Below are 16,575 nucleotides of genomic sequence, written 5' to 3' on the forward strand. Positions count from 1 at the left end.
CAAGTTCTATTCCGTGAAATAACTCCAATTTCGAATCATTCACGTGCTTTCACAGATCTTACTCTAGACGTGTCCACTTTATTTTAAAGGCTGCAGTTCCAAAAGCCAGGTCCCAAATTTGTTTTTATGCTTAATGTTATAATCCTTACGCTTCATAGTTTATTCCACACAATATTTCCTAATCAAAATGCCTCCATAGAGTTTGGTTCTTAGCTAAATCGGTCCAAGCTTTTATAGCATGATAAACTATTGTTTTAGCAAATTTCTTACTTCATAAATTATAACAATAATTGAGAGAATGATGTACTTGAAAATTTTCCGCAGAATAATCTCCAACTTTCCCAGTTTCCAAACCCATTTTAAAAACAAAAAGTAAATAGACTAACAAATAAAAAATATTTTTTAAAAAAAAATTCACTTGATTTATAGATTAATTCTATGTAAAGATGCTTAATTAACAAAACCAAAAATAATTAATAGAAGGTATATCACTACCATATAAAAGAGTTTTATTTCATTATTAAAATCGTAACTATATATATAAAGATTATTAAAATCGTAACTATATATATAAAGATTAGTAAAATTTTATTTTATTGTCATATTCAAATATATTATAACATTTCACAAATTTAGAAAGTTTTTAAAAAATTAAACTAATTAAACATTTAGTTTTTGTTTAATTTTTAAAATAAACAATATAGTTTACAAAAATTTGAATTGGTTGAAGTAGTAAAAATTAATCATTGTTAGATAATTTTATTTTTGTTATTTAAAAAAAAAATTTATAATTTTAAAAGTTAACATCGATAAATATTTAAATATTTAGCATATAGAAGTATAGTATTACAACATTAAATTATATCAACTTAATTTATTTATCTATAAATCCAAAGGATCATCTATTGTTTAAATCCAATTATTGATAGCACAATAAAAATTTATGGTAGACCCAAAATTTAAATGATAAGATTAGATATTAAATGTAACATGACTTTCTATGAATATGTCTATTAGATCCATTCTTAAAAAAAAATCACACATGAATCAATGTTGTGACTTCTCTTTTAATATATAAGATAAATTCATATCCAAAACCAGTTTTAGGTTTTAAATGATATTTATCATTGGCACCTTATATGAATGATCCATACTAATTAATTTTATAAACAATGTAGAAAATTTAACAACTCAACTTAATACGAATAATATTTTACTTCAATCCTATTATTGATGTTATTGGCAGTTGTAGAAAAACCATATGTATCAAATTAAACAACACATAATTAGTATGGAAATACAATAGAAGACAATATTTACCGAATGATTGGAACTAAACAAAATATCAGAGCTGGAACATATAAGTATAGTCAAAAAGAAATACAGATTCATAAACAAATTAAATTCAATTAATATATATATAGAAAAAATCCGGGCGTAGCCCGGTAAAATCTCTAGTATTTTTAATAAACCAACTAAATTTAATTTACAGACTAAACAAATATCTCTCGCATATATATTGTTACCTAAAAGTTTGGTTTCCCTTATTGACATACAATATCTCTTGTAAATCAAGTTTCACTTACATAAAAAATGAATATACTGTTTTGAACCCTTTAGCAATAATAGGAATGTAAATAAAAAAATAAATAAAATATATATATTCTGTTTTCTTCACGTTCAAATCACAACTGAAAACATATGTTGTTAATATTTTTTTATTAAATTTATCCCACTCTGATCAAACAATATATATATATATATATATATATCTAATGCCTTTTACTTGGAAAAACGTCATCATTCAGAAAAGAACCTAAATATGTCTAATTTTGAGAATAGGCCCACTTATTTATTTCTAAAAGATTTTAACTATTTAATCTGGAAACTTATGTTAATTGGCTATTTCTAATTTATACTATGTTACATTAATGGCCCATTTATTCACTTACAAATTATCTTACAAGTTTGATCTTTTAATATTTTAATGCCTAAAACATCATCTAAATTGAAATGAATGGAATTTATATGTAAATCTTATTTGTTTTTTTTTTAATTTCTATTCATGTTTTTATATATTTACAAATAATAACAACACTATTTTAATATATATTTATTGAAGCTCTAAAATAATTATATATATAGTGTATATTTATATCACTATATATGTAAAGTTATAAATACTTATATAATTTTATTTCTTCATTATTATAGATAAATATTTTTACAAAGTACACACACACACATATATATAGATTAACAAACAACTAATGCAATTGGCTATTCTAAACTACTCCCTCCGTTTTTTTATATAAGTCGTTTTACAGCTATGCACGTAGATTAAGAAAATCATTAATTTCTTATATTTTCTAAACAAAAACATCATTAATTATTTACCTAACCACAATTCAACCAATAAAAAAATAAAAGATATATTACCATTGGTCATACAACATTAATTACTAATAAATTTTACATAGAAAATCGAAAACGACATATAATTTGGAACAAAAAAATTTCTCTACAACGACTTATATTAAAAAACGGAGGGAGTATGAATTACAACATATACATAATAAGAATGTGATGTGTAAACATCTATTTAATTAACATTGAAGTACAAAATAATACTTGCATATTTTAAGTGGTTTCTTAGTAAAATGTCATTCCTTTTTTAACTAATTTTAACTACTTTATTTATTGTCTTTTATAATTAATTTGATATCATTTATTACAAAGTAAAAAACAAAGCTTACATATTTTAAAGTATTTGATTACATCTTCCTTTTTTCATTCTTACTAGCTATTTCATTGATTTTATTTACTATAAAAATTTAACACCATTTATTTTACGCGTTAACCATAATAATTTTACAAGCATAAATGAAATTGTTCATGGAAAATTTAAACCAGTTAACAAAGAAAAAAATTTCAAACCGGTTACAATTCTTTTTATTTACTTATAAATTCAGTTAAACATTGGTATCCAAGTACTCATTCGAGTACGAATCAATTTTTTGGATATATGGGTTTTTGAGTTTTAAAATTAAACTATATTCGAATATTATAAATTTGCGGACGAGGTTCGAATCAGGTCTTTCTAGGTCCGGGTAGTTTCGCAGGAACTTAAAAATATTTAAATAATCTATATGTTTTAAAATGTCATTAAACAGTTTATACAAAAAAAAAAATCTAAACCCGCGCGGACGTGCGGGTCAAGCTCTAGTTTGTTGTTTAAAAGAGCTAACGCATCCACACTACGTGCTCGTATAAGCAAAAAATTTTAAATGGTGATATATTTCGATTGATCTCAAACCTTACCTTGAAAATAGATTTTCCAACTGTTAGTAAGCATATTCTGATTGCATGATCATGTTTCATTAGACTGTTACCTGGTATTTTCCTATGTGTTTTTATAACAAATAAAATATCAAACAACTAGAATAAGTAGAGTAAAACCTCCCCATCTTTGCCTAAATATTTAGGGTTGATTTTGTACACTGAAATTTTTGGATGATAAAGATATTGTATATCTCAACCATATGTATTACTCATTACTGCAAACTAGAATATGTCTCAAAGATCAAAGTAAAAGTACAATAATAATATATTAGGAACTTGATTATAATTCGAAAGGAAAAGTCAATGATCTTAAAGCTAAACATGTAATAATAAAAATGTATCACTTGAGAATATTTTTTCTTTTGCAACATTCTAAAGAAAAATGTAGTTACAAGATTATTTTTAATGTATTAGGTTTAATTTTTCTTTTTTTTCTTTTTGTTGATTTAAACATAGAAAAAAAATTAATAATCTATAAAATAATACAAGGTATGGAAGATTTATAATACATTTTAAATTGTACTCAGTATAAAATTATAAATAAGTGTGCAATATGATGTTCTACAACTGAACACAAATATGCTTGAATGTTTTGGTTAATATCAAAACAATAAAATTTGCTAAAAGAACTGATTGTTTTTTTGGTTAGAAGTTGGTGGAGAAGTTTCTTAAAAATATATTTCTAAATTCTCTTATCAAGGTAGTTCCATGCATCCAGAATTCAACTCTCGATATTGATTCATTTTTTAAATCAATGAGTGTGATTACTTAAAGAAAGACATGAGAACGAGAGAAAAGATGACGAAATAATTTTGAATGAGAAATATTTTTACTTTACTTTGTGGAGGGGAACATTTATTTAAATGATATTCTTCTTTTTTTCTAATTTTTACAAGGTGTATTCTACCGAAATTTTTAGGTGATTTGTATTAAAATGACAAATACATTGTTATTCAAACATTAATTTTAAAGTTAAACTTGGTATTTCATGAAGTAGACTGATATCTATTGTTATTGAACATGTTTTTAAGTTATGAAATTTTAAAATTTTCAACTGGTTTTAAAAGGTTTGATTGGAGTTTCTTAGTTAAAAAAATTAAACTTGAATCTCATGGTTTTAGTTTAACAAAAATCACTTAAAACTTTCAAATTCATTGAAATTATCTAAAAACTCATTTAACATTAAATCACTTCAAACTTTATATTGAATACACCCTTTTGTGTCAAAATTTTCCCTCCAATTTCCTATTATTTATTATTAACATATTAGGTTTTTCGTTTTATCCAATCTTGTAAATCTTTGTTTTATGCGGTTTGACTTTTCTGTTTTATGTCTAACAACATGTTCACATCTATAGCTAATCTTATACATTAAATGTTTACGTATTCAACAAATTTTATACATTAAACTTTAATAAAGTTTCAGAAAAAGCTTTTCATCAAAAAGTGAACGACAATATAACAAGAAAAAGAGATGAGTTTATTTTTTCTGAAAGCTAAACAAGTAAACAATAGTAATAGGCGAACTTTTTTTTAATAAATCATATCGTATCATTTCACAATCTAAAATTCTGTTGCAAAAAAATGTGTTGGGCCCACTTCGAATTTTCTAATTTAAAATGTTTAACATAATAATATGAGATAATATCAAAATTTGTTGTTAAAAGGAGCTAACCCTACCCTAGATCGCCGGACTCCAACATTATATAATTTGTTGTTTAAAAAGGCTCCAAATTTCTAAAAAAACTCAATCATAAACGTGAAGCAGTCGTCGAATATCCGACCAGTGAAGACAGTGGTGGTCCGGGATCATCCAAAACCCCTTCGGTATGCTTACCGGCAAGTTTCCTGAAGGTTTGCGGGTGTTGGTCTATGATGAAGATTTCCAAAATCTTATTTCATTGGAGAAACATCTCCAATATTTTCAATACAAAGGTAGCTATCTGTGATATTCTTGTTTTTTAGAAGTTTTCGAAACTGATCAATTGATTCGTATTGTGCTAAATTCAGTGACTATATGCAACGAAGGGGCAGATGCCATGCATATGCTGCGCAACCATATGAACACGTTCGATATTGCTATCATAGAAGCACAAAATTCGGCTGTGGATATATTCAGATTGATTTCTGAAATTGCATCGGAAATTGATCTTCCAATCATTAGTAAGCATATGAATCAATAGTTTTAAAATGTTCATTAAATAAAATGCGACAACAAATTTTATTAAAAAACACTTATTGCAGTAACATCTAAAGACGATTCAGTACAATCCGTGATCAACTGGATGAAGATTGGTGTTTGCGACTATCTTATTAAACCGATAAGACCTGAAGATCTACGTTTTATTTTCAAACACGTGGTAAAGAAGATGCAAGTAGGGAAGAGGGTAGAGTCAGAAGAGAAAGCAACCGCCGAGAAGTCATCCTCTGTGGGAGATTCCACGATAAGAAACCCTAACAAGAGGAAAAGAAGTATGTTCATTGATGGACAAGTGGGGGAAAAGGATCAAGATCATGTTCGTGATTCCACCACCAAGAAAAGGCGAGTAGTGTGGGACAATGAGCTTAAAAAAAAGTTTCTGGATGCAATGGAAGACCTTGGCCCAGGTAGTGAGTCACATACATTAAGTTTAATCATTTTAGACTTATTCTATCCATATATATATATATGAACAGTGTGATTTTATGCAGAAGCTGTTCCCAAGAAAATTTTAGAGAGGATGAATGTTGTTGGCATGACTCGAGAAAATGTAGCCAGCCATCTCCAGGTAACCTTTCTTCTACTACTAACCATGGCCTCACTTAATTAGATTTTTAGAAACCCAAACAAAAATAAAATAAACATGATTTGCCTATAGAATATTTTAGATCAAATAAAATTGCACCTCATATTTGGATTCAGATTTGCCAAACATGAAATTTCAGGATATATCCTCATGCATGTTCACCTTTGATAGTAGGGGATGTACATAAGGTTTCGTGACTCGTGAGCCTTTAACTATAACTAGATCAAAGTCATCGTAAACATGTACGTGTACGACTATAGATAGCATAAATATTTATTGTATACTTTTACCAACTCATAACACTTTTTAGGACCGTAGACAGGTAGACTTTAGGATGTACCATTTTCGTAGGATGTACCATTGTACTTCCAATGAAAAATAACGCATGCTCATGTTCTATAAAATTAAGAAAACATCAGGGGGAGGAACACTTCTGACCAAATTAATAATAATATCCTAACATGACATTCATATCCTAAGGACATGACATGACCGAGTTAATCGAACAAGACAACTTGAAGCTGAATCACGGCATTTCAAAGCTAGCAAATAGCCAATTCTTGTGCCAAATATGGTCAATTCCATTGGGGGGCATTATATGGATTTAGACGAGTTTCTTTCTACATATATCTTTTGTGGTTCTATTTCTTACTTTTGTTTTGTTTCAAAGAACATCTACAAACTTTGATTTGTAAAATAAAACTTTTGTTGAAAGCTTTCCTGTGTAATTCTTTCAACTATTAATGCCTTGTCTATACTACTAATAACGTAGCTGTAAAAGTACATATAAGAACCAGGCTTGAAATGAGTGTTATTTCTGCTGTGAAATGTTTTAGAGGCTTTCTTTTGTTTCCATTTTTCTTTTCAAGTTTTTAAACTTACTTTTATTGTGGTCATTTTTATTTTACAGTATAACCTATTATTGGTTTAATTATTTTAGTTAAATAATGTATAGTGTTTCAAACGTAGAAAATATTAACTTGTTTATTATTTGTGTATGTGTTTTTAGCTAAACCACTATAAGAAAAAGATGAATATTTGTAACATTGTTGTAATTTGGAACTATATATATATAGAATAATTCATCAAAGATACACCACCAAATAATTAAATCAATATGAAATATGGATGTTCTTAAAACTTTCCGTATCAAAGGGAGTTCATATAGCTAGTGAATGTAGTTAGATGATTATTCTATAAATAAACTTAATAAAACAATTGGGAAATGATCTGCATGGTTGACTTTAAATGTATATTATTAATCTTTTTTAAATTGGATGTGTAGAAACACCGGATGCTTCTAAATAGGCAGAAATCTCACAATGAGAAAGATGAGAAGAAACGGTCTTTATTATCGCCACAAGGAGGACTGCATAGTGGAGAAGGAGGCAGCAATATTCAATTCTCAACCCAACATATCAGCAACATTCCTCATCAACCTTTCAGACATCATCCTGATGGAGTCCCTGTTGTCGTTTCCACTAGGAACCTACTGATGACTAACCAACATCACCTTCAAACCTCAGATTTCACATCTATTGAAAACGTAGAAGAGAGTTTGATTTTTACTGAAGAAGACGCTGAGGTTTCAAACTTGGCTTTCTTGTTCACACAAAAATCCGAAGAGATGAGTTTGTCCCACTTACATGAGCCGGTGATGGCAACTACAATGCTTTCCAATGATAATCAGTTGTTTCCCAATCAACAACAGATGATGAACTTTCATGAACCATCCATTTTGCATACACATTCGTTTCCTTTATCTCTCACACCTAGTTCCTTTCTTGATCAGGTACTATGCTTGTGCACTTCTTATGATTTTCTTTTGTTATGTGGATCCATATCTTTAATCTATTTTGTGTGTGTTTCGTACAGAAAGAAACCATAATGATGATGAATGTAGATGAAGGACTACAACAATGGTTACTCAATGAACAAGAACAGCCTAACCTAACTGATGAGAATAGGTTTTCGAGCATTAATCCAAGGTAGGGATCTGCAAGAAGGGATATATGGTTAAGGATCAGGGCCAAGCATGAAACCCGAATTACAAGTAAGAAGATGAAGTCCGATCATATAGTTTAATGTTGTTCTTATTATTTTCTAGGGCTTAGACTTTAATATATATTCTAAGTGATGCTTTCTCTCTTCTCTCTTTTGTATATGTTTGTGTTAGCATGCATGGATTGCTTTGGATGCATGTCAAACCGTTTACTTTATTTACGCAAACGGAATAAGAACTTAAAACTCTTGTCAGTGGTTTCAATAAATATCCTACTCCAGCAGCTAATAAACATTGTGGTCGTGCCGTCGTGGTAGATCATACCTTATAACTTTTCTCAATAACCTTTTTTCCTTTCAATATTTTCCCCATTCCTTTCTATTTATCTGCACATGGATAAATTAAAGAGAACATCTATATTCACATAGATAAGTTAAAGAGATAACATATTTACAGTCCTGCATATATATTCAAATATATAATTATATGCAAGCGTCCATTCATGTTCAACAGGCAATATCTATCGATTTGAAACCACCAAAATAGTTTCAAATCTATATAGATAACAGATCAAAACTCCAAAAAATATTACCAAATCATTTTTTTAAAGATATATTTGATGTAGCCTACAAATTCTTAAGGTTGATTTTTTAATTTTGCATAAAATATTTTTTAAACACTATCTATTTTTAGAGAACTTAGAAGCAAGAGAAAATCTAGACTGCTAAAACAAACGAACTAGCCGACTGTTTTTGAGAGATACATAACGAGCGCCATCTATGCAGTAAAGTGAACAACTCTTATAAAAAAACTCCTAATAAAATTGTAAAGGCGTGACATATCTCAAGATTTCTTTTATTTTTTCCGTAATCTAATAAGTAACACTCATTCAACCAATGACCATAAGATGAAAAGACGTATATGTTTTGAATATATCAAACTGCTAACAAAATACAAAATTACAGGCTCATTGAGCGTAACTCTCTAATATTTCTTTTCATGCAACGTAAAACAAAACAAAGATAAGTGTGCAAAACAAAAATATCATATTTATTTTCAATAAAAACAATCTCAAACGTGACACATAAATATTTGACACAAATCATTCATTCTTTGGATTTGTCTAAATTTAAAGGGTTGACGATCTATTTCCCCCTGAGAAGTATCATATATCACTAGATACACACAGACTTTTGATCCCGTTCTATTTCCCCACAAAATAAAAATTCGAATCCTATATTCCCCCAATTCGAAAGATCGAGTTCTTTTTCCCCATACCGTCGAATCCTATATTCCCCCAATTCGAATCCTACATTCTCTTTTATTTTGTGGAGAAATAGAACGGGGTCAAAAGTCTGTGTGTACCCAAATTTAAAAAATCGTAAACTTATTAGAGCATCAGCAGTGGGAGTTTCTTCCCTTCATCTCTTGGTAAAAAACTATTTTAATAATGCAAAAAAAAAAGAGAATGTAGAAAAGATGAAAGTGATCCCTCAGAGAAGAGATTTTGAACAATTTTAAAGACTCTTATGCCAAGTGTCTTTATTTCATTAATACATAACATTAAAAATAAATACAAAACCAAAGAAAAAGAAAATATTAATATAATAAAAATCAGAGGCTCATTTTAAGAATCAATCCATTGCTGATGCTCTTACATATCCGGGTATCGATTATAGCATATCAAACCTTTCGTGTAGACATCCAGTCATGGAGTTCTGCCATGTTGTTTTATCCATGATGAGATTGCCGAAAATTTCTTGAAGAAATGCTTGCTCATCTCCAAGATTAATGGACGCTACAACAAACCATCATATAATACTAAATAAAAAAATGATATGGCCTTCTAAGCCAAGTGAAATAATATTTAATAATATTCTCAAATTCTCTGAAACTTTTTTATTGAGATGTGTTCATCTCCATAGTAAGTCGGACGCTAACAAACCAAAATAAAAATTGACAGGGTTTTCTACGCAAGCTAAAAATTAGTTCATAGATAACAAATGAACATTTCAAAAACATTTGTTAACAAATGAACATCTCAAACCAAAATAAAAATTGACAGGGTTTTCTACGCAAGCTAAAACAAAAGCAAGGCAACCTATTAACGATAGCTTAATGATCAATTTTCTTGTTGATCAAGGTCACCTATCGATCTATATTGGACCCTTTTCGAGCATGCGAAATTTACATGGAGACTGAAAATTCCGCAGACTTTAATTCGACATGGGACCTTTCGCTTAAAAACAAAAACAAAAACAAAAACAAAAACAAAAACAAAAACAAAAACAAAAACAAAAAAAACAAAAGTAACCATTGAGATTGAAAAACGAACTCGAACTTAGTGGAAGAAGTGAGAGAGTTCAAAAGAAAACTGTGTAAAGATAGAATGCCGCATTAAGGGTTTATATAGAAATCCTCATAGGAAGTGAAAACCGTGTAAAGATTCTCGAAGAGTTTGAAATTATTAAAATATTCTTGAGAGATCTTTCTCTAGATTTTTTATTTATCTTATGGTTATGGGATTAAACAAGTTTGAATCAGTAAACACTAATAATAATAATCTAAATATAATTTTATGCTAAGCCACAAAATATGTGGCTAAATAATTAACATGGAAATATTTTGTGGGTAAATGATCGTTACATAATCCGTTGTCATCGTATGGATTAGCAAAACTCACTATTCTGTAGCCAAATAAACGATCATTACAATTTTCTTTTGGATAAAAAAGGCCAGCTCATTAACCCATTTACTCATTAGAAGGAGCAGATTCGAATTCCATACGAATGAGATGTGGCGGCGATATTTGATGGAACTTGATAACTTATGTTTGGGATTAAACCACAAACATTTCTCAATGATAAAACAATGTTCCTCGTCTGTTTAGCTGCGATTCAACGACACTAAATGGGATCAACAGAAGTTGGTAAGACAAACGCCTTTAACTCCGAAGAAAGACGGTGACAAAGGGGGTGATTGGTAGTTGCTGTAGGTGCTGTCCACAGCCCTATTTATTTCCACAGCACCAAATTCAGAGCAATCAAGCTTTAAATTTTTTTTTGAAACCACAGCTCTTAAAATATCCTACAACTGTACAAGTGCTCTGCAGAGCCAAATATCCAAAGCAATTTTTTAGTGCTTCAATAAAATTCTACAACAATAAAATCTAAAGCCACAGCAAAAAGTCTACAGATTTTTTTCTACAGCAAAATATTTAAAGCTACAGCCATTACCAATCGGACCCAAAAGAGTAAACGAATCAGATAATAAAAAGCTAGCCAAACAAAAAAATTACAACGTTTGTATTTCAAACAGCTCAAGCCACATTGGGTAAAACATTTTCATTTTACAGAACATATTAATCAATCAAGAAATCAAGAACTTATATTATATATATTATAGAAGTGTAAAATTCTTAACTTCTCTTGCTTTAGTTCAAGGAATAGTTCACCTGAACTCAGCAAGAATACAAAACCAAATGCTCAGCTCTTAACAAAGAAGAGGGTGTGGGAAAATGATGAAATTTCATAAAAAAAAAAAAAAAAAAAAAAAAAAAAAATTTGTTAAAGTAGTATGCGAGTACAACTTTGTCCTGATTTATGAATGCAAGTACAACTTTGTTAAAGTAGTATGCGAACGCTTTTTTCTCTCCCTTATCTCCTTCCTAGAAAAAATGCAAGTACAAATTTGTTAAAAAAAAAAAAATTTCATAAATCTTGTCCTGATTTATGAATGCAAGTACAACTTTGTTAAAGTAGTATGCGAACGCTTTTTTCTCTCCCTTATCTCCTTCCTAGCGAAAACCCTAGTGCAGCCGCCTCGTTCCTTTAGCTCCGACGGCGGTGGTTCCGTAGGCCGTCGTCGGGAGCTTCCTTTCCTTTTTCCTCTTTGCTCCACCGGCTCGTCTCCTCCTCTTTGCGGTCTTTGTCGAAGCCCTTGTTCTGTTCTCGCCGCCTCAAGTCTCGTCTCCATTCGCGGTGGATCCGTGAGGCTTGGTTCCTGTGGCGACAGATCTGGTGTGACGGCGACGCTTTCGAGCTAGGGCAAGCCGATGGAGTCGGTTTTCGTGGGTGGTTGGCATCCTGAGTCTGTTCGTTGGAAATCTCTGTAGATCTGTAGGTACCGAGGCGGTGGAGAAGAAAGTGCTTGAACCGGCGTCGATCTTTTCTCCCGTCTGTTCGGATCTCCGGTGTATCGCCAACATTTTTCTCGGACCTAGGGTTCCAACCAAAAGTTCGATGGCGCGTGGAGTCTTGGTGAGGTCCCTTTCCCAGCGGTTCTTCATTGTTTTACCTCCGCCCGTGAGGTCTCTGCTTGGCCTGGATTGTGTCTCGGTTTCTTGGTTCGTCCGGTTCCGCCTGACACTGGAAGATCCTGTGACTGGTTCTCAGTCGTGGGTGCGTGTGGAGAGCTTCCTTTCTCGGTGTTGTCGCCCGGGCTTGGAGGCTCTGTGGCAGCGCGTGTCGAGCCACGAGACTGCATCCGCGTCTCTTATGGTGTCTCTGTCTTCCGGTTTCAGGCCCATGACTGTGGCAACGCGTTCTTCGCTCTCTTCTCCCATAATAAATGTCATCTGGTGGAGGTTGATTCTGTGTTTGCAGGCCGGTCTTTTGTGTCTACAAGGGCTAGTTGAGCACTCGAGTACTGGCTACTTTGAATGTCGCTTCTTCCGGAGGAGGTGTGCCCGACATGTCCTATTCTCTACGTGTGTGGTGGGTTAAATGGGTGTATACGGTCCCGGAGTTGGAGGGTTGGTGACAGCAATCTCCAACACTCTGTTCCGAACGACGGCACCGCCTGTTTTGTGGACTCCTCTTCGTGCTGTCGGTGAGGCGATTTCGAACGGGCTAGCTGTTTCGTGGATGCATTTCTCGGTGATGGTCTTGATGATTGGGTCTCTCGGAAGCTGTAGGTTATCCCGTTGCTTCAAGGTTTGAGCCGCCTTTCTCTTTGGGAGCTCGCGGCAACCGGGGTCTCGCTCCTCTCATTCCTTCTCTTGGGGCATTAACGTTTTGCTATCTCCAGTTCGCATGAAGGACTTTAGTCTGTAATCTTAGAATAGGCTTGTTCATGATGCTCTGTTTAGTTTATTTTCTGCATTCTGTTTCTTGTTTCCTATGTCCTTCTGTAAAAAATGAAAAGCTTGGTAATATAATTTTAACATTTTACCAAAAAAAAAAAAAAAAAAGAAGAGGGTGTGGTTTTACTACTACTCAAAACAAAGTAAACGACCCTATCTAACGGTATAACAACTACCTTAGCCAATTAAAGCTATACCTCAATTTTACACATTACGATACTATATATTGAAACCAAGTATTCTTGAGATAGACCGTTGATCTTTGTTTCACTGCCTCAACGATTGCTTTTGGTTAACTGCCACCACATAAACAGTTTACTCTCTTTGTTTTTGGTGTTCATATATTAACGGTCTGTAGGTTTTACGGATTAAAAACGAAGGTCGCGTATATAAAACTGTTCTTGGTCTCAGGCTCAGCGAAACAAAGGGGAATCAACATTACTTTTATAAATAGTCTAGCCTGTTATAGAAAAACGGAAAGATATGTGGTGGAGAAAAGCTGGCCATTAAATTTTATTTTATTGCATGTGTATTTCGAATTTCCAACGGTGCACATTAGACAATAATTGAAATAGTATATTGTCTGATTTAACGACAATCACATGTTACAATGATTAAACAGATACTAGTGGCCGTGAGTTTAGCTGATTAATAGATACTGTTACAGTAAATGTCTGACTATAAACTCTATTAGACGATGTTATGAACGACAGAATTAGTTAATTAGCACGAGTTGAGATAAGAAATTTGCTTTCTCAGCGTTAATAAAGCTCAACCGACAAAATAATGCTAAGATGAACTAATAAGTTGAGTGTAAACCATTTAAAGAGCAATACATCAACCATACAGTACATGAAAAGAGATAAATAACGCATAGAAAGTAACAATGCTTGTTGACAAAAAAAAAAAAAAGTAACAATGCTTTATTTCTGAGTAGCGAGTAATCAAAATGTTAATTAACAAGAAAATTTAAATACAAATTGTTCACACAAGAAAAGGTTAAAGAAAGTAAAAGATAATCATTTGGATCCAGCATCAGATATATCTAAAACCTTCAAAGACTATTGCAGATCTACCGCACATTACTTGGTATTTTCCGGCCAACTCCGACTATTTTCTGTCACACTAAACAGAGGAAGACGGCGAAAAGAGCAAATAGAGCAGAGTTAGAACCCATAAAACGGTCTGATCCAGAACCTGGTGGTGGCGTATGATAGTAAAAAGGGAAGTAAGGAACGATCGGATTTGGCGGAGGCGGTGTAGGATAGTTTCCTGAATATGGTGGAGGATAGTAATAACCTTGACCACCGTCACCGTAGGGAGGAGGGTATTTGCCGCCACCGGACTGAGAAGGAGGAGGATAATAGTAAGAGCTACCACCACCACCGCCGGAGCTAGGAGGAGAAGGAGGCGGAGGACATGGGGTGGTGGTTGATGGAGACGGTGGTGGACGAGAAGGAGGCGGAGGAGGAGGATATGATTGGACGGGATTACAAGGATTGTCGCAGGAAGAACACATTGTACAGGAAACAACCTCGTCCTTGGATGTCACTGTCGAAGTCAGCGACAGTAGTAGAATAACAACAAGTGTAGACAAACCGTATAACTGGTTTGCTTCCATTTTGTCAGAAACTGGACTCAGAAACTTGATTTTCAGTGTAGAAATCTACAGAGAGAGAAAAAAAAAGAAGAAGCACGATTAGAAGAGGAGTGTTCTTCTTTTTATCAAGGGTTTCTTTAATATTTTCTGTTGCAGCAATAAAGGTGTTTTAAATAAAGAAAATAGTGAAAATTTGGAAAAGATGACGCCGACACGTTAATTTTTTGTTTTGTAATAAAAGTACTGGAAATACGCGCATGTAGGGGGGCATATGCGTCATTTTAGTCTTTTGAAACGTGGAATTTACGATAATATACCTGGTCTTGGCTTTATTGTGAGCCATCCGGTCCAGTAGTAACTATGTTCGGTCCTAAATTTTTGAGAATTATAAATAATTTAATGAAAAAATTATATAAAATTTATAATTTTTCTTTTCAAATTGGAAACTTACATATGTTTAATTTTTTTTTAAAAAAATTAAGAGCTATAAACCAGTATTTTACTAGCTTATGTTAAGGATTGAGCTGTCCATGGCAACTACGGCGACGAGTAACCGAGCAAACAAGAAGGTTTTGGGAAATTAGTGGAGAGAATCTTCAACGAATAAAATATTATGTAGCGGTCTTTATCGTGGGGCTTGACTTTTTGCAAGCTTTCACACGTGGGCGTATTTCATTGGATCTTTGGTTTATGATGTGGCAAGAGTAGACGTGAAGATGACGGAAGTCCTGACTTAATAAGTGTGAGTGAGCGTATTTTCAACAGACCTTTTAAAATAATAATATGAGAAATTCGGTGAGTAGCTTGAAATTCAAAAGCTTTAATCTAAAACCTTTTCACTTGGTGTTGATAGAAGCTAAGCTGTTGCAAATATAAAAATTAAGGGTCTAAAACTTTTACCAAAAAGGGGGTCTAAAACTGTAAATCAAGACATATTTTAATATACAGCGTCTTATCGTGATCACACCTCGTTATTGTGAAAATTATCATCGTAAATAAAGAAGAATAGTAATGAAGCAAATGAGATGCATAATGAAAACACACACATGTTTCACATGTGGCCAGAGATCAAAATGCCCAAAACAAATCGTGTAGCGTTGTAACTGACAAGCTACCAGTACGAGACAATTTGGTGTAGCAGCTGCTGAATGTCACGAGTTACTCATTGTCCATACAATCAACTTCTACACTTTTTTTACAAAAAAAATTAAAGTAAGCAAAAGAAGAGTTTTTAATGCGATTTGGGAAGGGGGAGATGAAATATTAGCTGTATAGCACGTGTCTTTAAAAGCGTGCTACGGGCCCATCAACTCCATTCCACATTCACTGCACGTCTGCACGTACCAAAACTCTATTTCGGTGTAACTTGGCACACTTGCTTGCTCATCGATCCCTCCAATTTTAACCGTAGAAAATCTTATCGCTACGAATGATTTGCGTGTAGGCAGAATGGTTTAGTTGTCAAAGCTCTTTCGGTTTCGTAACATCGTTTTTCACGAGTGCATTTGGTGGACAGTGGACACTTTATTCTTTAATATGGGTCCAACCAGTATTACAAAACAGTAAAATTAGTTTTTTTTTTTGTCAAACAGTAAAATTAGTTCTAACAGGAAAAGCAGTCAATGGTATTAGAATAATATAAAAGTGGTAAATATCGATACACTCAAAATTAAATGTACTATAAAAGGCGGTAAATATTGATATACCCAGAATAATTGTACTACTAGTACTCTTAATTTGTTACTGTTTCGTGATTGATAAC

At 32.4% G+C, this 16,575-nt stretch overlaps 2 protein-coding genes across 2 annotated transcripts; one reads left to right on the forward strand and one right to left on the reverse strand.

Moving 5' to 3' along the window:
- Nucleotides 1–833: 833 nt before the first annotated feature.
- LOC103854584 (putative two-component response regulator-like APRR4) lies at nucleotides 834–14,125 on the forward strand. The gene is made up of 7 exons (XM_009131524.3): nucleotides 834–5,277; nucleotides 5,353–5,505; nucleotides 5,587–5,949; nucleotides 6,034–6,110; nucleotides 7,414–7,920; nucleotides 8,004–11,639; nucleotides 13,326–14,125. Exons 1-6 carry the CDS (start codon nucleotides 5,172–5,174, stop codon nucleotides 8,118–8,120), a joined length of 1,323 nt encoding a protein of 440 aa, XP_009129772.1. The 5' UTR covers nucleotides 834–5,171; the 3' UTR covers nucleotides 8,121–11,639; nucleotides 13,326–14,125.
- Nucleotides 14,121–15,004, reverse strand: LOC103854585 (formin-A). Its single transcript, XM_009131525.3, has one exon. It carries the CDS (start codon nucleotides 14,832–14,834, stop codon nucleotides 14,334–14,336), a length of 501 nt encoding a protein of 166 aa, XP_009129773.2. The 5' UTR covers nucleotides 14,835–15,004; the 3' UTR covers nucleotides 14,121–14,333.
- Nucleotides 15,005–16,575: the final 1,571 nt, after the last annotated feature.

Source organism: Brassica rapa, chromosome A02 (assembly GCF_000309985.2).
Source record: "Brassica rapa cultivar Chiifu-401-42 chromosome A02, CAAS_Brap_v3.01, whole genome shotgun sequence".
Classification (NCBI taxonomy): Eukaryota; Viridiplantae; Streptophyta; class Magnoliopsida; order Brassicales; family Brassicaceae; genus Brassica; species Brassica rapa.

Coding starts and splice junctions, on each gene's coding strand:
- LOC103854585 (XM_009131525.3), bottom strand. CDS start 14,834: ATGGAAGCAAACCAGTTATACGGTTTGTCTACACTTGTTGTTATTCTA.
- LOC103854584 (XM_009131524.3), top strand. CDS start 5,172: ATGCTTACCGGCAAGTTTCCTGAAGGTTTGCGGGTGTTGGTCTATGAT. Junction 5,506..5,586: donor AATTGATCTTCCAATCATTA/GTAAGCATATGA, acceptor CACTTATTGCAG/TAACATCTAAAGACGATTCA. Junction 7,921..8,003: donor CTAGTTCCTTTCTTGATCAG/GTACTATGCTTG, acceptor TGTTTCGTACAG/AAAGAAACCATAATGATGAT.